The 21,034-nt window shown below is 53.0% G+C and overlaps 1 protein-coding gene and 1 pseudogene across 1 annotated transcript in view; one reads left to right on the top strand and one right to left on the bottom strand.

The window, feature by feature from the left end:
* PXDC1 (PX domain containing 1) overlaps positions 1–14,720 on the bottom strand; it is a 31,241-nt gene extending 16,521 nt beyond the window's left edge. Inside the window, exon 1 of the mRNA XM_055263415.2 lies at positions 14,084–14,720. Coding sequence (XP_055119390.1) covers positions 14,084–14,339 — 256 coding nt within the window. The 5' untranslated portion in view covers positions 14,340–14,720. The remainder of the gene's footprint in view (positions 1–14,083) is intronic.
* A 2,088-nt stretch (positions 14,721–16,808) lies between these two features.
* Positions 16,809–17,976, top strand: LOC129473189 (FUN14 domain-containing protein 1-like; annotated as a pseudogene).
* Positions 17,977–21,034: the final 3,058 nt, after the last annotated feature.

Raw genomic sequence — 21,034 nt, 5'->3', positions numbered from 1 at the left:
GTTCTATCCCTTGGCTTTGCAGGGATGGGAAAGTAGGTGCCCAAGGACACCGGCATCTCCCCCACACTTGTGTGACCCAGGTTGACGCAAACGTGCCTGTGAGCGGTGATTAAGCCACAAAAGCTTAAGTCCCAGAACTATTGTGTCCGGAACTGGTGGGTTCTTGGTCTCACTGACTTCAAGAATGAAGCCGCCGACCCTCGCGGTGAGTGTTACAGTTCTTAACGTGGCGCGTCTGGAGTTTGTTCCTTCTTTTGTTTGGATGTGTTCAGAGTTTCTTCCTGTTGGTGGGCTCGTGGTCTCGCTGGCTCAGGAATGAAGCTGCAAATCTTCGCGGTGAGTACTCCAGCTCTTAAGGTGGCACGTCTGAAGTTGTTTGTTTCTCCCGGTGGGCTCCTGGTCTCGCTGGCTTCAGGAGTGAAGCTGCAGACCTTCCCGGTGAGTGTTACAGCTCATAAAAGCAGCGTGGACCCAAAGAGTGAGTAGCAAGATTTATTGCAAAGAGCGAAAGAAGGAAGCTTCCACGGTGTGGAAGAGGACCCGAGCGGGTTGCCACTGCTGGCTCGGGCAGCCTGCTTTTATTCTCTTATCTGGCCCCACCCACGTCCTGCTGATTGGTAGAGCCCAGTGGTCTGTTTTGACAGGGCGCTGATTGGTGCATTTACCATCCCTGACCTACACATAAAAGTCCTCCACGTCCCCATCAGATCAGTTAGATACAGAGTACGGACACAAAGGTTCTCCAAGGCCCCACCAGAGCAGCTAGATACAGAGTGTCAATTGGTGCATTCACAAACCTCGGTGCTGATTGGTGTATTTACAATCCCTGAGCTAGACATAAAGGTTCTCCACGTCTCCACCAGACTCAGGAGCCCAGCTGGCTTCACCCAGTGGATCCCGCACCGGGGCTGCAGGTGGAGCTGCCTGCCAGTCCCATGCCGTGCGCTCGCACTCCTCAGCCCTTGGGTGGTCAATGGGACTGGGTGCCGTGGAGCAGGGGGTGGCGCTCGTCGGGGAGGCTGGGGCCGCACAAGAGCCCACGTAGGCGGGTGGGAGGCTCAGGCATGGCGGGCTGCAGGTCCCGAGCCCTGCCCCGCGGGAAGGCAGCTAACGTCCCATGAGAAATCGAGCGCAGCGCCGCTGGGGGACCCAGTACACCCTCTGCAGCCACTGGCCCGGGTGCTAAGCCGCTCATTGCCCAGGGCGGGCAGGGCCGGCCGGCTGCTCTGAGTGAGGGGCCTGCCAAGCCCACGCCCACCCGGAACTCCAGCTGGCCCGCAAGCGCCGCGCGCAGCCCCGGTTCCCGCTCGCGCCTCTCCCTCCACATCTCCCTGCAAGCTGAGGGAGCCGGCTCCGGCCTTGGCCAGCCCAGAAAGGGGTTCCCACAGTGCAGCGGTGGCTGAAGGGCTCCTCAGGTGCCGCCAAAGTGGGAGCCCAGGCAGAGGAGGCGCCGAGAGCAAGTGAGGACTGCCAGCATGCTGTCACCGCTCACTATTAATGGCAAAAATCGTGATTACTGCGATTACTTTTGCACCAACCTAGTATTATTGGTCACAGAGACTAAGTTTTTCAGAAGTTCTGGTCTGATTTTGTTTTACAGGGGAAAAGCCTGTTCAGTTTTCAAGCAATTCGTTGAATAGGTCTATGAAAGAGATAAAAAAAATTTCTTAAACTTCCTGACTGAAACTAAGAGGCCCCAGAGCATACAGTCCATGGAAACTCCCCAGGGCTCCCCAGACACAGGTCAAAGGCACTTCCAAAAGAGTGGGCTACCGCAGGGGCATCCCCATAACTGGGGTCAGTGGGGATCAGTGGAGGCCAAGAACCTTCTCCCCACTTCCTCAAGCACGTGCCAGGTGCCCCTTCACCTGGTTCACCTGGTATCCCAGCAGGCATCCCTGCTTGGCAGTGGGGCTGTCTGATCCTGCCCCCTCCACTGACCTCAGCCACACAGGCCCAGGCAGCCAGCTGTGCAGGGCATAAGGGTTCAAGAGGGACAGGGTCCGTGGTCTGTGACTCAGCCACTGTAAAACCCTGGGGCCTCTGTCCATGTGGCCTGTGCCTACGCCCAAGCACGATGCCCTGGCCGTCACCAGAGGAAGGGACTGGACAACCCTCTGCCGTCTTCCCCAGCCTCAGCCCACCTCCCCGCATGCCGCGGCAAGCAGGGTGGAGAAGAAAAAGAGGAGAAAACAACAAAAGTACCAGACTCTCTGCATGCCGCCTCCGCAAGCCCTGAATTCCTTGCGCAGAATTTCAAATATTTATATACCGCAATTTACATAGAATTTCAAATATTTATATATTACAAGATGTATATATGCACCACTCTTTCAAGCAAAATGCTTTGATCCCCTGCTTGCTAAGGGAAGTCTACCAAGGAAAGGGGGGCCAATTCAAAAATCTTAAAAAGTTGTTTTTAGGCCAGGCGCGGTGGCTCAAGCCTGTAATCCCAGCACCTTGGGAGGCTGAGGCGGGTGGATCACGAAGTCAGGAGATCGAGACCATCCTGGCTAACATGGTGAAACCCCGTCTACTAAAAATACAAAAAATTAGCCGGGCGTGGTAGCGGGCGCCTATAGTCCCAGCTACTCGGAGAGGCTGAGGCAGGAGAATGGCGTGAACCCGGGAGGCAGAGCCTGCAGTGAGCTGAGATCGCACCACTGCACACTCCAGCTTGAGTGACAGGGTGAGACTCCATCTCAAAAAATAAATAAATAAATAAATAAGTTGTTTTTAAAGAGAAGACACTTATATAACTCATTCCCACAAAGTGCTTCTTTACTCTAAGACAAGCAAAACTACTGCTATATTTCAACTTTTATTGCAGATAGAATACTAGTTTCCAGTTGATCAAATGAATGACACAGTGGTTGCACTCAGTTTACAAGACTGGCTTCCTGCATGGTCAATATGTCCAGCATATGTGTATGCATTTCATATGACAGAAAGCATGACCTAACAATTTACAGGTATTGTAGAGGTTTATAAGGCTTTTATCTTTGCTTTGCGGACATATCTTTGGCTATATCTTTGATTTAATTAATGTGCAGCTCTTGGTTAGGTTGATAACCTCCAAGGGTAACATTAGGGAGATAAATATATTCTGCGTTACATTGATCTCCTTTCAGTATGGCCAAACTTAGCAAATAAGACACATGATGCCTAATTAAATATGAATTTCAGATAAACAATGGATAATGCAACAGCAGGGACCGACTTACACTGAAAACATATTTGCTGCTTATTTGACATTCAAACTTAACTTTGGGTCCGGTGTTTTATCTGCCTACACTATCTTTTTTGTGACCCATCTTCCAGACTGAACTACAGAAAGGCAAGTATACCTGGTCAGGCCTCTGGAAACTGTGTTAGGATTTTAGTTGGGCGTGCAGACCCTTCATGACCTGATCCTAGCCCACCTACCTCACCAGCTCTGTGCCCTGTGAAACACACCCTCAAGCCAACCCCGAGAAACAGGCCCTCGCTGCCCAACAGCCTCCGGGTGAGCTGTCCTCCAGCCTCCTCCACCTCCAGGCTCACGATGGGGCAAAGCCCACTTAGGCAAAAGCCACCTGCTCTGTGACGATGGGACAGGGTCCTGCCTGTGGGCTCGGAAAGCCCATCCCACCCTCTACAGCCTCTTGCTCCTCTGCAATGACTGTGCCTTCACCTGGGGGTCTCCCCAGAGACTAGTGAGAGCCATAGGGCAGGAGGCACCTCAGGCTCATCTCCCTGTGACCAGCAACCAGCACAGTGCCTGGCCCACACAAGGGATGCAATGTTCGCTGGCTGTGCTGGCAGAATACACTGGCATCAGATGAGACAGAAGCGGACAGGTGTTAGTCACTCTCCTGTGTTTGCTCCAGCTGCCCTGGGGCAGCTCCCCAGTCTCAGTCTTGTCGTCATCACCTCAGCCTAACCCCAGGCAGAACCGACCAGCAGCAGGCTCTTCGGTCACCAGCCTCGAAGGACAGTCTCGAGGGACAAGTGGCACTAAAACTGCTGAGCCACGCTGGTTTGATCTTATTTGTGGAAATGTGCAGAACCACATTGCTTCCTTTCACCTGTTTTTATGTTTCTGAATAGAAGCCAAATTGTGTTCCTTGGGTATGTAAACATGCTTAACAACCAAACAAAAGGAGCCTGAGAAAATTTAGATGGGGAAAGTGAAGAGCTGGAATCCCTCCCTGCAAGCACAGAAATGACAGGCGCTTATTTTTTAAGCTCTAGGCTTTTAGTTAGGGGCACGTCCATTATTTAATTCCCCATTCCGGCTCCCCTGGCAACCAAGCTGGCAATCTGGATCAGCTTTCTCAGGACACTGTGGTCCTTTCTCCACGGAGACAGTTCACCTGAATGACAACGAGCACTGGTCCCTTCCCCGGGAGGGGCCGCAGCTGATTCATAAAGTGATGAATTCTGCTGAACATACTGAAACCCACCTGACTGACAGCAGCACAACTGGGCTGCCACTGCTCCGGCTGCTACCACCAAGCTCCAGAGCACAGCGACAAGAATGCAGCGCAGGGCTGCCTTGAGCAGCAAAGGCCTCCCTGCCCCCGTCAAGAAGTGACATCGGCAAAAGACTACAGACAGCCTGGCCTTCTTAAAATGCCAACGTTCGCATTTCCCTATTCTCCTTCAACTGTTTTTAAAATGTTTTAAATACACCAAATGGATGGGTGTATTTAATGTGGAAGGAAAACACTTCAAAAAAAAAAAAAAAACCGTACAACTGTCCACTGGGACCACAGTGCAGAAATAAATCTTCATCTTGCAATTTCTGATTGTTTTATATTCACTAAGGTTTCTCAGTTTCACAGCTGGAAACCTCAAACTCCTGCTGCCAGCATGCCATATTACAAATACTCAAATTTATAAAGAAAAAGTTCTGAGCAGAATCCACGTTGAAGACACTGCTTTATTTCCCAGGGACAGAGGAGAAGAACTATGAGTTTAAGAAGTACTGCACCCCCAAAGCAAACTATTGCATGCATTTGCGTTTCTATCCCACCTGTTGTACTCCTCCTTTGTGACTCAAGTGCTTTGGCTTCCAATGGCTAGTGGAACCTTTCCAAATGTTGTCACCTGTTTACCATAAGCAATGATTTGAAAGCTTGTTTTCGAAACTGCACTTAAATACAATAATTATAGATCATCTAAAACTTGTGGTTTTTATATTCCAAATATTATTGATGGCATGACAATTCTGTGGGGTTCCTGTCCGACTTAGTTTTACTGTCTGAGATCACACGGATGAATACCGCAGGCAGGTGAAGAGGGTTCCCTATTCTCCCAAGCGAACCTTAAAACGGAAGCAGAGCCACTTCATTCGGCTCTTTCAGGACTGACCAGCAGGGGGCACGCGCACTCTGCGGAAAAAGCAGGATGGCGTTCACTGCAATGCACGCTTAAGGAAGTTAGCCTCAGAGTTCACAGCCCCGGAAACTCTTCTAATTTCTGATAAAGAATCACTAATACAACCTCAACTTTTAAAATTTCATCCTACACAATTTGTGACATGAGAATTTCATCCAGATGTAGCCAAACAATTAAGAATTTGAAGCCAAAAAATTGGTAACACAATTGTACATAAATTCCAGTGGGCCAACTGGACACACATTTGGGGACTGAGTATCAACAGGGGGCTGCCAGCGTCACTTTTCTTCCTAAAGGAGTTAGGCCTCGAAAGTTGAAAACACAGCGTTGTATCTGTCAATTTGTGGATTAGCTGCTTTGTGCAAACACAGAATACCTGATTTGTTCTTGGAATCAGAACGGAACGCGCTGGAGGCAGCACAGAGATCTGACGGTGAGAGCCAACACGAACAAACGCGGCTTCCGAATCTCAGAAACCTGGGTCCAGAGTCCCACTTTTTTGGGAAGTGGAGGCTTTGGGCTCAACACTTGTGGTAACTGGCCCAGCTTCCTCCAGGGAGGACCTTGACCATCTGACTCTAGCGGGAGGGCTTCCTGCTGCTGCAATTCTGAAACTAAAAGCAGGATGCTGCTCAGCTGCGCAGGAAGGTCACGCATTAAAGAGCGTCCACTACCCAAAGAACAGGCCTCTCTGAGCACTCAGAGGACGCGTTCCCACACGCACACAACAGATGGCCCCGGGGGAAATGCTCTGCAAAGTGAGCTTTAACAGACTGAGTCAAACCAGACATTACATTTCTATTGTTTCCTTTCCATTTAACAAATGTGCCCATGAGCACACTACACAGATGCAGAGGTGAAGGGGGGAATGCAGCCTCATCTTGTGTGCCGCATAGGAGACACACATTCTTCAAAGGTTGAGTATAATACACATTTTGGAAACTAAATATCTCAAATGTTTCAGGAAAACCTTTAAAACTTCCTAAGTACCTGTTTTCTAAATAGGCAGTCAATACTGAAGCAGCAGCCAGTTAAGAACGGACTAGCTGGTTACTCAATGCACAACTAAGCAACCCAAGGAAGTTCTAACTCCCTGGGAACCTGAGGCTGCTCTTCGCCATCCGAGACTCACACGCTTCCACCTGCGGAGTGTCGCGCGGTGTAACTGTACAAGGAGAGTGAGCTTGCGGCTGTGTGGACGCAAGGACAGAAAGGCCTCCCCCACAGCTCCACCCTGAGATGCACCAGGGGCGCCCAGCAGCTGGTCCACAGCCACCTCTCCTCTCCATCTTTTCAGGAGTGAAAAGCTGAGCTGAGAACACAAGAGGAAGAGATGGAAGTGGCTGAGGAAAAACAGAACACCCGGAGGACCCAAGCTGGGGGCTGAGGGGAGCCTCTCTTCCTCCCTCTGCAGCAGCGGCTGCCAACTATACCTGGGAGGTGGCTCCTAGAGTGACTGGGAAAGAAGTGTTTGACTTAACCTTACTGAGCTCTGCTCTGCTCCTCCTATAATCCTGCCTTCTCTAGGCCTCTTCATTATTCTCCCCACTAAAAGCCAAATCCCCTTCCTAAATTTTAGACTCAACATTCTCCAACAGCCATCCACTTAGCCAGTCCGTCCTGCAGCACCACAGGTACCCAGGGGGAGCAGCCCACTCAGGCAGGAAGGAAGCACTTCGGTCACTCTTCCCAAAGCACCCACAGCTCCTCTTCCACCAGGCTGGGGACACCATGGTCAACAAGATGGGATCCCGACCTCCCGGCACGTCATGCTAGCCAGAAGGTCCAACAGGGGGCAAACACAGACCACAAAGTGTCCCCTGCCTGGCAAATCCGGGTGCCAGGAGGACGCACAGCAGGGGATTCCCCCCACTCCTGGGCAGGAGGCGGCCTGAAGGGTAAGCAGATATAAGAGTGAAAGGGGTTGGGGAAGAGGGAGTGAGATGGGGAAGGTGGAGGGCAGGGGTGGGGAGAGCTGAGACCAGAAAAGGACAAGCAGGGTCTCACAAATCCCGTGAAAGGGCTTTGCCCATGAGGGGCAAGGAGGCAACGGCTTCCCATGGAGGTTCTGGCCACAAGAACTCTGTGCACTTGGCAATTCTTATTTATTTTTATTTATTTATTTATTTGAGATGAAGTCTCGCTCTTGTCACCCGGGCTGGAGTGCAGTGGTGCAATCTCAGGTCACTGCAACCTCCGCTTCCAGGGTTCAAGTGGTTCTCCTGCCTTAGCCTCCCGAGTAGCTGGGACTACAGGCATGCACGCTACCACGCTCGGATAATTTTTCTATCTTTAGTAGAGATGCGGTTTCACCATGTTGGCCAGGCTGGTCTCAAATTCCTGACCTCAAGTGATCCACCTGCCTCGGCCTCCCAAAGTGCTGGGATTACAGGCATGAGCCACCATGGCCAGCAATTCTTTCTTAGGATCAAGCCTAGATCTTAGGATCTTTCTTAGGTAACCCAAGTCTGGCCCACACCCAGCACCAATTCTAGTTTCTGGACCAGCAAGGCCACAGGCGTAGTCTGTAGGGATCCCACTGAAGTTCGCTGGTGACCTCCCTCTTTGTGGGCTCTCTCTTTAGCCAGGGCAGGGGTATTCTCCCAGGGAGTATGGAGGGGGCCACACCCAGAAAAGGGCGGGCACATGAGTGGGCCAGTCCTGCCAAGCGGCTCGCTACTCTCAGGAGCCAGCCTCCAGCACTCTCCCGCAGACCACTGTCATCAAGGGGACATGGCAAGTGCCAGGGCAAAGAGCAAATGGTCCTAAAGCCAGCAGCCCATATATGTCCAGCTTGGTGCTGGGCACTCTACGGATACCACTGCTTTCGGTATTCACAACCGCCCTGCGTGCAGATATTATTACTGCTATAGCATCAACAGTGCACCCGAGGTTTGAGGAACCAAGCCACTTGCCTGGAATGACATGCAGGTGGCAAAGCCAGCATCCAGTCCCCCAACCCCACCGTCTTGAGTCCAAAGCCAGTGTTTTCAGCCTGAGCCTGACCCCTCCTATTAAGGCCTGGCTGTGTTCCGTGGGGGGATCCCTGAGCCTGACCCTTCTCACTGTAATTGAGCTGTGTCCCAGGTGGCTGACCCCCAAGCTGACCCCTCCTACCATGACCCAGCTGTGTCCCAGGTGGGTGACCCAGCAATCTTGCAGGCCTTGATCTTCTATGGTGAGACTGAGAGCTGCCACCTGTCAAAGTCTGAACTGCAAGCTCTTCCCTCCCCCTCTGCACCCCGTCCACCATGTGTTTTCTGCTGAGTCAGCAAAGTTTCTTAAAAATGGGAAGAAACCCTTGCAGGTGTAAGTTGGCGAAAGAGCTACGTGGTCTGTCTGATGTCCCCACTTCCTGTAGGATGGGGCAAGAGGGGGCACGGCTAGAGGTGTCTGTCTGCAGAAGAATGTCACCACACATGGTGTGCGCTCAGCTCCTCTCGCCACCAAGCAGGGAACTCAGAGCAAGGTGCTCCTGAGCTGAGTCCCTGGCCTGTTCTGTGAGAAAGCTGCAGCTTTTCAGTGCCAACTGCCACCGTAAATGGCAGTAGCCCTGGAAGCAAGTCTGTCTGTGGAAGTGTCCAGTCTCCAGCTGGGAAGTAAGCTCAGGTGTTGCCTGGGGCCCAGGGGCTCAGTCTGAGATCTGTCGGGGGCAGCAAACCAAACACAGCTCAGTGGTCATTTACAGAAAAGGAAGACGATCCCAGGTACAGCAGGATGGGGGAAGCAGAGTGGGCGGCGGGATTTGGGCTTGGGAAAGAAAAGCAAAACAGAAGGCAGAGGAAGAGGAAGAGGAGGCTGCGTGAAGGTGGGTGGCCCCATGGGAACCCTGGCAGGGCACCCCCAGTGCAGGGCAACTTGGCCAGGTCAAGAGAGTCAAAAATAGGTCTATGAGTCAGAAAAGAAGATCCAAGTCCCCAGAGAAGTAAAACTGCCCCTCTGGGTTGGGGCAGAATGACACAGGTGAATTCTGCACAGGGATGGAGCTGTGGTTGAAAGCAAAGGGCCGGCTCAGCCAGCACCCCACTTGCAAGGGCCCACTGGATGGGGCAGAGATGGTGCCTCTGTGCCCCTGCTCTGCTGCCCGGGACTGGTGTGGCCCATGATCATTTTTTAGTCACTGTCACTAAGAAAGTAAACTCCGTGGCTTTGCAGTTGGCCATCAGGTGGGATTCTCCCTTATGTTTCAGGGTAACACAGGGCTTCTCCCCTCACTGTCCACCTAAGAACAGCATGAGCAGGTTCAGGTCCTGGGATCAAAGCACGCATCTTCCTAGAGCTGTCAGGGTTGTGGGAGTCTGGCGGTCACATCTGTGTCCAGCCCTTTTCTGGTAATGTCCTGGATGCCAGTCCCCTGGTACTTAGATCTCAAGTCTAAGAAGACAGTCTCCTGGCATGCGGGTAGATGAACGCCTTTGGTGATGAAGGTGAGCACAGGCAGGTACATTAGCACCACATGGGCTGGCGGGCTTGTGATCATGGCCTTAACTAAGAGAAAATGCTAAAATGCCGCCTCCCCAGCTGCCCTCCTGAGCCACCTCCTCCCCCATACCAGTTCCTCCTGCCGACTCCCCCATGGCAGCAAATGGCAATCCTGCCAGTCCTGCACCTCAGGCTGAAAACTCTGGGGTCATCCGCACACTCCTCCACACCCCACGTCTGGCCTTGCAGTGCCCCTGTGGCTCTCCCTCAATACAAATCATCGTTTGCCCACTTCTCCCACCTGCTCTGCTGCACCAGGCCCCAGCACCTGCCTCCCTGCTGCCCCCACTCTTCCTCAGGACAGCAGCCCGAGTTTGACTCAAGCCAAATCAATTCTCTGCTCAGAGCCCTCTCTGAATAAGAGCCCAAATGTGACCACGACCTGCCTCTCTCCCTTCCTGACCAACACTCTCCACACCAGCCACCGCACCTCCTCACTCCCCAAACCCACCAGGCACACGCCGGCCTCAGGGCCTTTGCACCTGCTCTTCCACTGCCTAGAATCGACTTCCCCAGGCACCCAATGGCTTGATCCCCGCTTTCCTTCAGGTCTCTCTTCAAAGGTGACTTGTCCTTGATCACCCTGTCTAAACGCAAAACCCCTCCCCTGCTCCTGTAAGTCGGAGCCCTTTCTTTGCTTACTTATTTTTCCTTTTGAACATGTATCACTATCTAATGTATTTGTTACTTATCTTGTTTACTATTGGATTTCTCCCAACCAGAATATAAGAATCATGAGGGCAGGGATGTTCTTGGTCTCTTGTTCACTGCTGTGCCACCATCACCTATACATGTGGTAGGCACTATGCAGATATCTGATGGAATGAATGTAAAAGCAAAATGTTGATTGTACAGCTACTAAGAATGAAAGATCACCTGACTACTCGGGAACACAGTCTGTTGCTGCAGTGGTGACCTGGTTGGCTCAGACATCACAAAGGCTGAAACTATAGAAACAACAATCAAAAAAGTCTAGGAGCCTCAAAATGCCAATAAGGAAATTCAACATGTTTATGTTTTAAAGCATAAACCTTCCTAGATGCGAGAGATGTAAATAAAGGGTAAGCCTGAACCATGTTGGGTATCGCACAGAGGGGACTGAAATGAAAGACTTGGGCACACGGGTGTTAGAGTCTGGAAAACGCAAGAACGGAACACCTTGGTAACTCAGCGACAATATCCCCAGGAAACAGCTAGCTCCCTCCCCTAGGGCTGGGGGACAAGAAAGGGAGAGGGGGCATATCCGATCTGGATGGAGAAGAAGGTCGAGTGGGAGAGTGAGTGGTGGGAGAGTGGGAGTATGAGGAAAGGGGCTAGAGGACAGAAGCTGGGCAAGTCCTGAGGTCAGCCTGGTCTGACCTCACCCAAACAGAAGGCCAGGAGAGTGCGCTAGTGAGCACTGTGCCTCCACCCCAGACAGGGGTTGACATATCCCTGCGGATGTGTCACCACGACACATACAAGGCCCAGGGATGACCTCCAAGCACCACTCCACAGTGTGTGTGTGCAGAGAGAGAAAAAGCACATTCTCCCCCACTGCAATACTCAAGGGATCAAGAAAAGGGCTCAGCATCCCTTTAATTGCTAGCAGATTCAAAGCTGCAAGTGGGGCCAAGGCTCCCACACCCTCCAAGGGTGTGCAGTCAGACACTTCCAAGAGTCACCAGCCCACTGCCAGCAGAAGCTCAGAGATCCAGATTTCCTCACAAATCTCTTAAATACAACTAGAGAATGCAAATCTAACCCGTCCCAGAAACAGTTCAATACATGTAAACTGGGGAATCTGATAGGGAATTATGCAGAGAAAAGCTGGCACTGCAGCACAGCAAAGCACACATCTGGCTGCCTTTTGTGTTTATAGTTTGTATATCCAGATAATCTTTTTATGCAAATAATAAATCTGCATGGAAATAGGGTGCAATCTGCTTTTACATTACTGGGATATATTTTACTTGGCAAATAGTTTCCCTGGACTTAAAAGGATCAAAGAAAGGGAAAGGGCTTCCCTGGCGCTGCACAACAAAACTCAGGTGGTGCTGGGCAGGGACCAACTAACTGCCCCTCAGAAAACCAAGGACTAGAATGAAGGCAGGGCTTATGGTCCCGGCTCTGGTCCCAGGCTCCCCTCTTCACCCCCTCCAGGGGGTGTCAGACTGTCCCCAGCAGAGAGAGCAGCTCCAACAGTTCCATGGTGTGCTGTTAGAAAGTCCTTTACACCCAGCTGCTGGACCTCACACTCACCGCCCACCAGCCCTGCCACCATCACTCTGACCCCTATTTCTGATCTGTGTTCCCCTTGAGGTACTTGGAGGGAGCTATCATATTCCTTCAGTCTTTTCTCCACGGTAATCGCCCGCGTCTTCAACCTTTCTTCACTCTTTGGAGCCACGCTTGCGTGTCCACACACCTTGTCACCGCGTAACGGACCCAGCACAACTAGGGTGAGAGCAAAAGAGGCGGAGCCAGGGTGTGTGCAGGGCAACTGGAGTTCCTCACACGCCCCTCCCTCCTGCTCCAGCTGAGGTATTTCCACCAGCGTGGATGCCACTCAAACCACACCCTCTTTCCACCGCCTGGCCCCACCCCAGCCAGAAGCAGCTGATGCGATGGTAACAATGACAACTGGCATTTATGGAGAACCTGCTCTTGTTGGACCCTCTACCATGCCTTTCAGTCCTCACAAACGTCAGAGGCCACAGGTACCAAGTTACAGGTGGGGAGCCCCACGGGGAGCCCGCTGCAACCCGCCTGCCTGGGGTCACGGAGCTCAGACGCCTGACCACAGTGAGGCCCAGGGACTCCAACGTGTTTAAGCCTCGTTCCAGGAAAGGTCATTGAATAAACCGCTGTTCCTTCACGATGCTTTCCTGATTTGGGCATTGATTTGTTAAATTTAAAATATCATAACAAACAGCAAATCCAAGGAAAACTGCTTCGATGCTTGAAATAACACCCAACTGTCTGGAGAACAGCTATCAATGTGAGGCTCTGCGGAGCAGAGGGAGGCCTGAAAGGCGGGCCTTCTCGCTCAGGGCCCCAGCTCGCTCGCTGTGGGAGCCCTTCCAAAAGATGTGTCATGAGAACTGAGCTAATTATCCACGTAATCCACACACTGGGGTTGGGGCCATCGCCAGGGGAAAGCACAGGTTATCTCAAGACCGCAGCCAGACAGGAGGCTGGGGAGACTTGGACGGGCCACCCTCTCCTTCAGTAACTTGGCCCCAAGCTTTCAGGAGGTCTCTGCTTAGAGGAGGATTGCAGAAAGGAAGGCTGCTGGGCCACTGTCCCAATGTTCCGAGCTACAGGTGGTCACACATGGAGGGGGGTGGGACCTGCTGGGAAGTCTTCCCGCCCCTTCTCCCCTCCTGGCCCTCCCAGGCGGCCCCTCTCCCCGGCCTGCCCCCTCCACCCCGCAATTCTTCTCGTCTCAACTCCAGTCCGTCTCTCTTGCGTCCTCCCGGCTTCCACCCCCTCAGCTTGGCCTCCAAAAGAAAGATCAGGCAGAGCCGTAGGAAAAGGGAAGCCACCGCGGTGTCTGAAAACAAGAATTCCCGCGAGCCAGGACGGTCACAAGGCCGGGGAGGAGGCGGCGCAGCTGATCAAACGCGAATGGGGACCAGCCCTGGCGTGGGTGCGGGGGGGGGCCCTGGCTGTCCGCGGCAGCCGCGGGCGGGGCGGCCCCTCCGAGGAGGGACGGAAGGGCTGCGTGGCACCTCGCGCTCGAAGACCAGGGGCGCGCCCTCCGCGGGGAGAACTCGGGGCGGCTGCCAGACCCGACGCGACCGCCGGCTCGGACCCTGCGGTTAACTGCTCCCAGACGCTTTCCCAGTGCGCCCGCCCGCCGGCCCTCGGGAGGTACCGGGCAGGAGGCTAGGGCCGGGCCGACCCTGTGAGCCGCTGAGCCCTGGGCGCCCCCGCCCTCCTCGGAAGCGACTAGTCCTCAAGGACAGTCCGGCGCCCGCCCTTCCGGCCTCGGCCCCTTTCCCGCCCCATTTGGCTCCTCAGCCGGGAGCGCCCCCAGGCTGGGCAGGCCGGCTCCCCGTTCCCCAACCCCGCCGCCCGGGCACTCCTCGTCTGCGGGCGCGGGGTCCAAGTGCCCCCTGTCCAGGGCGGGCAGGAGGAAGAAGCCGCAATCTCGGTTGAAGTCTCTTCCCCGCCTCCTTCGTGCACTTCAAGGCTGCCTCGGCCCCGCGCCCCTCCCGCGTCCCCGGCCCCGCACCTTGCCGCAGCGGCCCCCGCGCCAGCTCGGACCGGTCCTCGGGGAAGGCGTCGCGCAGGCGCTGCCACAGGCGGCCCAGGTCCGCCAGGCTGCGGTGCAGGTAGAGCACGCTGCGGTCCGACCACTCCGTGCGGATCTCGAAGAACTCCTCTTCGTCGCCGCGCCGGCTGACGATGAGCCTGCGGATGCCGTTCACCCAGCAGCCGCGTACGAACATGTTCACGAGCGACGTGCCCTCAAACACCGCCGAGGCCATGCCGCACGCATGCCCCCGCCAAGGGCGCCCCGGCCCCGCCGCCCGCCCGCCTGCAGGAGGCGCGCCCCGGCCGGGGTCTTCCCGGGTCTGTCCGTGGCCGGGGTCGTCCGCGGCGCGTCCGGGGCCGGGGTCGGCCCGGCACTCCAGGAGGCTGCGTGCGGCCCGCGTTCCGGGAGGCGCGGCGGCGAGTGGCTCGGGTCGGCCGGGCGCGGCTTTATAAGGTGCTTCCCATCGCGGGCGGCGCAGTAGTCGACGTCGAGGCCAGGCCGCGTCCGCCTCCCGCCCGCCTCCCGCGGAACTTGCGCCGCGGGCCGCCCTGGAAAGGAAGAGGTCCGACTGGCCGCGCCCCCGCCGCCTCCGCCGAGACCGCGCCGCTGCGGCCAAGGGAACCCCCGGAGCCGGGAGCCGGGCCGAGTCCCGAGCGCTCGACCCCGCCTCGCGCCCCCCGCGCCTCCTTCCTCGCGGCCCCGGAGCCGCAGGTCGGTGACTGGACCAGCCGGGAGGGAGGCGGGGCGGGCCCTGCTTGCCAGGCGCTCGGCGCAGACTTTTTTCTCTTTCCGTTTCGCGATCCTCGGGACCTCCCAGGGCTGGGAGCTGCGCGCCCCACCCGGCCCTCCAGGGGATGGCAACTACCGGGGGTCCGGAGGCGGGGCTGCGAGTGTCGGGGCGGGAGGCGCGGGCCGGGCCGAGCGCCGCCCCGACCCGCCCCGACGAGGGCCCAGGCCAGTCCGGCCCGCCCCGGGTCCCCTCCATGCCCCGCGTCCCCTCCGTGCCCCGCGTCCCCTCCGTGCCCCGCGTCCTCCCGCGCATTCCGGTCATGCCTCAGCCGCGCCAAAGCCCAGGACGCGGCCGGATAGACCGCGGGGCAGCCCTCAGAGAAGTAGCAAGAGGGGAGAAAACAGTGGCGAAAAGAAGGTCTCCCGGGAAAGAGCGCCCTGGGAAGCCGGACGCCGTGGGTGCTCTTGAGGGGCCTCAGAAGTGGACTTGGGGAAACCGCCCGCCCTGAAAACTGACTCAGCGGCGCGTTACTGAGGACGTTCCTAGTTGGAAGAGAATTAATAGCACTTGTTTAAGAATTACAAGTTAGTTTCAGAAATGAATCAAGTGACCTCACAGCGTGTAGGCAGGGGTGGGAGAGCCAAGGCGAGCCCCCCACCCCCGCCCGGCAGCGCTCTGGAAAGCCTCTGAAGCCCAGCGCTGCGCGAAAATGTTGGAGGCCCAAGGCAGGTGGCCTGTCTGGACTCAGACCCGACCCTGATGTCCCCCCAGGTCCTTACCACTCAGTCCCACCTGCCTCGACTCAGTCCCGACCCAGGTGACCCCCCCACTACCACCAGCTTTTATTCCGACTGTGCCAGTGATTTGCAGATAGCATAGCTTCAAAGTTCTTCACCTGGTCTGGGGCGGTGAACAGGTCAAGATGGAGAGTGTCTAGAGAAACTTTTGTCTATGATGTTCTTATATACACTTGTTAATTAAATGAACGCATATGTTTCCTGTGTAATTTTGTATAGGGGAATAGGGGCCGTGGAAACTGGAAGTAAACAGCCGTGTGCCAGCAGCTCTTGACTCTAGGTGGTGGGAATAAGTGCCGTTGTAACCACAGGACTAGCCCAAACGGGGCTTACTCTGTTTATAACAATGTTGAGTTACCTTGCAGGTATAACAGAGCCAAAAACTCAAGTCACAAAGCCCAGGCATGCACCATAGAAAAAGGTTTGATCTCTTAACAAACATCCAGAACCAGCTATTCGTCTCCTTGGAACGAAGAAGTCTGGGACATGACTGGAACCCGAACATTCGAACTCTCAGAAGGGAAGGGTCTCTTGGCCCAGAAGATAGGGGCTAAAATCCACCTCAACATACCTTACCATAAATGGCCAAATTTGAAGGCCTTCAAACAGATCCTGCCCAGCCAACATTTCTAAGTCCTTTCCTTTGCCCTCTGCTTCCTTAAAACTTGCCCCAGACCCCAAATCAGGGAGGAAGATTTGAACCTGCCTCCTGTCTCCTTGCTGGCTGGTCTTGCAATAAAGCCTTTCTTTTCTCAAAAGCCAGTACCATGGTATTGCTTCTGTGTACATTGATTGGGCAGTCAGCCTGAGGCAGGAAAATAGCTCAGGAGGCAGGGAACATAAGGCCAATTCACACTTCGGCTATAACAGGAAGTATCCACTCCGTAGGGTGTATGCTGTAAATGACTTTGTAACTTTACTTCATCCTCTCCATTTACATAGAGCGTAAGCGAAGTAACCAGTGGAATCATCTAGGGGATATTTAAACTTTCAAAAATTCTGTAACGGGGCCTTTGAGCCCCTGTGTTCGTGTTGCTCCCACACTGTGGAATGTACTTTGACTTTCAATAAATCCCTTCATTCCTTCTTTGCTTTCTTTGTGCGTTTTGTCCAATTCTTTGTTCAAGATGCCAAGAACCTGGACATCCTCCATCGGTGACAAGCCCATTTGCTTAATGACTATTATTTTCTTCTCAGTATTTTTCTGTTACTTATTTTCTGAAAGTGCCAGGAAGAGGAGGGCAGGAAGGGACCACCCCAAAATAGGCCACCTGTGGTATCATGGTGACCTCTAATCCCAGCCCCCAAGAATATGAAAGTGATGACAACTCTTACGAAGTGTTGGATTTAACTGAGTGTGCAAGAAGACATCAGCGGTGGAATCGAGTGTTTGGCCCCAGTTGGAGACCTGTAGTGTTACAGAGAAATACTCAGTAGCTACCCAGATTGGAATGTGTGGCGTGACAAGCTGGTATGCAGGATTTTTGCTCCCGAAAGTTGGGAAGATTGCAGCAACTGCAGTGACTTCCAGATTGACTGGAAGAGAATTGAAAGAGACGTACACAAAGCAAAAAGACATACTAAGGGCCGGGCGTGGTGGCTCATGTCTATAATCCCAGCACTTTGGGAGGCCAAGGCACGTGGATCACCAAGTCAGGAGATCAAGACCATCCTGGCCAGCATGGTGAAACTCTGTCTCTACTGAAACTACAAAAATTAGCTGGGCGTGGTGGTGGGCACCTGTAATCCCAGCTACTTGGGAGGCTGAGGCAGGCAAATGCTTGAACCCAGGAGGCAGAAGTTGCAATGAGCCAAGATCGCGCCACTGCACTCCAGCCTGGTGACAGGGCAAGACTCCATCTCAAAAAAAAAAAAAGACAGACTAAGAAATGAGCAAATAAAGCAGCACCTGAAAGCAACAATACAGTTGAAGAAGCAACTGACTTCATCAAACAGAGCATTGTGATATCCAGTGGATTTGTGGGAGGCTTTTTGCTAAGACTTGCATTTTAAGGACATGAATGGTCTACCATAGTAGACTCAGCTATGAGAAGTGGCGGCAACACACTGTCCTCTCTCAACAGTACGTGCTGCCGGATCTCAGAAAAACAACTAGCTGGACAATACTGAACTCACAACTTAGCATTTTGCCATCTGGAGCCTGGCAAACTGGTTTTGCTGTAAAACAACTTATATGGTATGTGAACAGTAGTAGTTCTGAGCAAAACGTGGCTTTTATCATTTTAAAAAAATTGCTTCTCTTTAGAATTAGCCTATGAAATATCACCATTGGTTGTAGATATGGAGAGAAAAGAAACTGCTACATTTATTGTCTGGTGAAATATTAATCCCTTTTTATTTAAATAAGATGTTCTGGCTTGGCGCAGTGGCTCACACCTGTAATCCCAACACTGTGGGAGGCCAAGGAGGGAGAATCACCTGAGGTCAGGAGTTCAAAACCAGCCTGGCCAACATGGTGAAACCCTGTCTCTACTAAAAATACAAAACAATGAGCTGAGCGTGGTGGAGGGTGCCTGTAATCCCAGTTACTCAGGAGGCTAAGGCACGAGAATCACTTGAACCCAGGAGCCAGAGGTTGCAATGAGCTGAGGTTGCGCCACTGCACTCCAGCCTGGGTGACACAGTGAGACCTTGTCTCAATAAATAAATAAATAAGATGTTCTTCATTGTGGTTTACGGTATAATGACCATAATTTTAAAATCTGTATTACAGCTTCAATATTAGGACTGACTTTTTTTAAAGATATGTTTGCAATAAATTGAAGAACTGCAATGCCCCTTCGTGGAAAGCTTTAGAAATGATATAATTATTAAAGATATTAAATAGACAAAAAATAATTTTCTAATAATGATGATAATAAAAGAATCTCTGAAGTGAGTATTAGAACTTCTGACTACTTCTAACTATTGGTCCTACCCAGCCACTGATGACCTCCAATCGGATAGTCTCAACCTGCTCACTTGATGTTTCTTTGCCTCCATGTGCCTTTCCGTGAAATGGGAATTTAAAACAAAAATTAAAAAGCCCGTGACTGTTGTGAGGACAAATAAAATGGTACATGGCTGAAAGTGTGCAGTAAACACCTTTGAGGACTTGTGATCTATAAATGTCAGTAACAGATACAGAGGAGACGGAGTGGTTTCGAGTTGTAAAGCCAGCTGATGAGCTAGTTCATTGCAGGAGGCTACATAATAGAATGTGCAAATGGAGAACAAAGAGGAGCTCTCTGGGTCACCTGCCCATCTTCCAAGCCTGGTTTAGAATTACAAAGGTGTAGCCAAGGAGGAGCCCTGTTGTAGGTAAGAGCTTTGGAAACCAGATACTTCAATTAATAAGAGTAAATCATGAGAATAAAAGACTTCATGAAACCCAAGGCCTTTTCTTCCGAGGGGGTGTTGGGGTGTCCTGTTTATTTTTCTTCGGTGGTTTGTTTGGATTTAGATTTTTTTAAGTTCTATGTGTTCTCCCTGGCCAGCAAAGTGAACAGCAAGACAATGCAAAAGCCCAGAGGCATCCCTCCAGGTCTCTGTCTGTAACCTACTCATCTGGCATCTGACAACACAATAGGGAACTCCATGCTGCTATAGTCTGAAAAATAAGATTAACTTCTAGAGCCAGGAGGTGAGCAGTGAGTGTGGGGTGGGAGAGGAGATGCTCGCCCCAGGGCGCCCTAACCCCACAGGTTCCACTATTTGTAACCCCCACTCCCACCCCACCTACTTTACCTCCCCCAACCCCTAAAGGGAGAGCTAAAGAGGGTCTTTTTTTTTTTTAATCACCGTGCTTGCAAGGAGTTTGGAGCCTCATGTGATTGACAAGCTGTTCACAAGAGCACCATGTTTTGCATGTTGAGTTCTGCCTCACCAGTTGTTCTAGACACGGTAAGATAGTTCAGTGAGCTTCCCGCAAAACTGCAGCTCTTGGCCAGGCGCAGTGGTTCACTCACGCCTGTAATCCCAGCACTTTGCAAGGCCGAGGCAGGCAGATCACGAGGTCAAGAGATCAAGACCCTCCTGGACAACATGGTGAAACTCCATCTCTACTAAAAATACAAAAGTTAGCTGGGTGTGGTGGGGCACACCTGTAGTCCCAGCTACTTAAGAGACTGAGGCAGGAGAATCGCTTGAACCTGGGAGGCGGAGGTTGCAGTGAGCCGAGATCGCACCACTGCACTCCAGTCTGGCAACAAAGCAAGGCTCAGTCTCAAAAAAAAAAAACAAAAAAAAAAACCAAAAAAAACTACAGCTCTTCTCTGTTTCTCTTCAAAACAAAAGGGAGAGGACCTCAGAGTTGTGAATGTTTTCAGATACAGTAACTGATTTGATCCTCACAACAGCCTAAGGGGACAGGGAGGAGATCCTTGTTCCTTAGATTCAAGAAACAAGGCTCCAAGAGGGTCTGGAGAGGCCCTGGGTGGAGGGCTAGTCCCACACCAAGGCCCTGCTTGGCCAGGCCGCTGCAAATCCACTCACTGGTCCGGCCCTGGTTCCAGCACACTGGTGTTCATGGTCTTTGCCAAAGGCCCTGTGCCTTCCCCAGGGACCTGCTCAGTGTGGAATGCCTGCCACCCCTGCCCTGGACTGCTCATTCCCATTCTTCCTTTAGACCAGTGCTTTTCAAACTCTCCAGTGCCTGTGAATTTCCTGGGAACTTGTTACAAGTAAATTCTGATTCAGGAGGCCTGGGTGGGGCCTGAGACTCTGCGTTCCTGTCGGGCTGCCAGAGCTCATGACGCCCATCTGCCAGTCACTCTGAGCAGCAAGGCAGATCCTAGCGCAGGCCTCGCTTGGCCTGGGATGCGTCAGGAGATACTGTTATACTGTCTCCTGGTGCCCTGCATTGGTTCATAATTATAATGAGTGTTTGTTATGTTTTCCGCCTGGGGTGTAATCTCTACGAGGGCAAGGACTAAAGAACTACCTCATTCCTATTCGTATTTCCAGTGCCCAGCACGGTGCCTGACACAATGCTCACTAAATACTTAGCAAATGGATAAGTGAGTGAAAGACGAGAGCCAACACTGGTCTTCCCACAGGAACAATGCTGTCCCTTCATCTTGTGAAGGAACACTAATGGGACATTGGGGAACATTTCACAACCCATCATCAAATCCAGATTTTACTGGAGGCTCATATTGAGAGGTGACAGCATGCTGGCGGCCCTCACAGCCCTCGCTCGGTGCCTCCTCGGCCTCGGCGCCCATTCTGGCCGCGTTTGGGGGGCCCTTCAGCCGGCCCCTGCACCGTGGGGGCCCCTTGCTCCCTCGGCTTGCGGGGGTTTGTGGAGGGAGAAACGCGAGCGGGAACCGGGACTGTGCTCGGCGCTTGCGGGCCAGCACGAGTTCCGGATGGGCGTGGGCTCGGCGGACCCGGCACTCG

This window comes from Symphalangus syndactylus, chromosome 23 (genome assembly GCF_028878055.3).
Source record: "Symphalangus syndactylus isolate Jambi chromosome 23, NHGRI_mSymSyn1-v2.1_pri, whole genome shotgun sequence".
In the NCBI taxonomy this organism is placed as follows: Eukaryota; Metazoa; Chordata; class Mammalia; order Primates; family Hylobatidae; genus Symphalangus; species Symphalangus syndactylus.
This window is presented reverse-complemented; position numbering and strand designations above follow the sequence as displayed.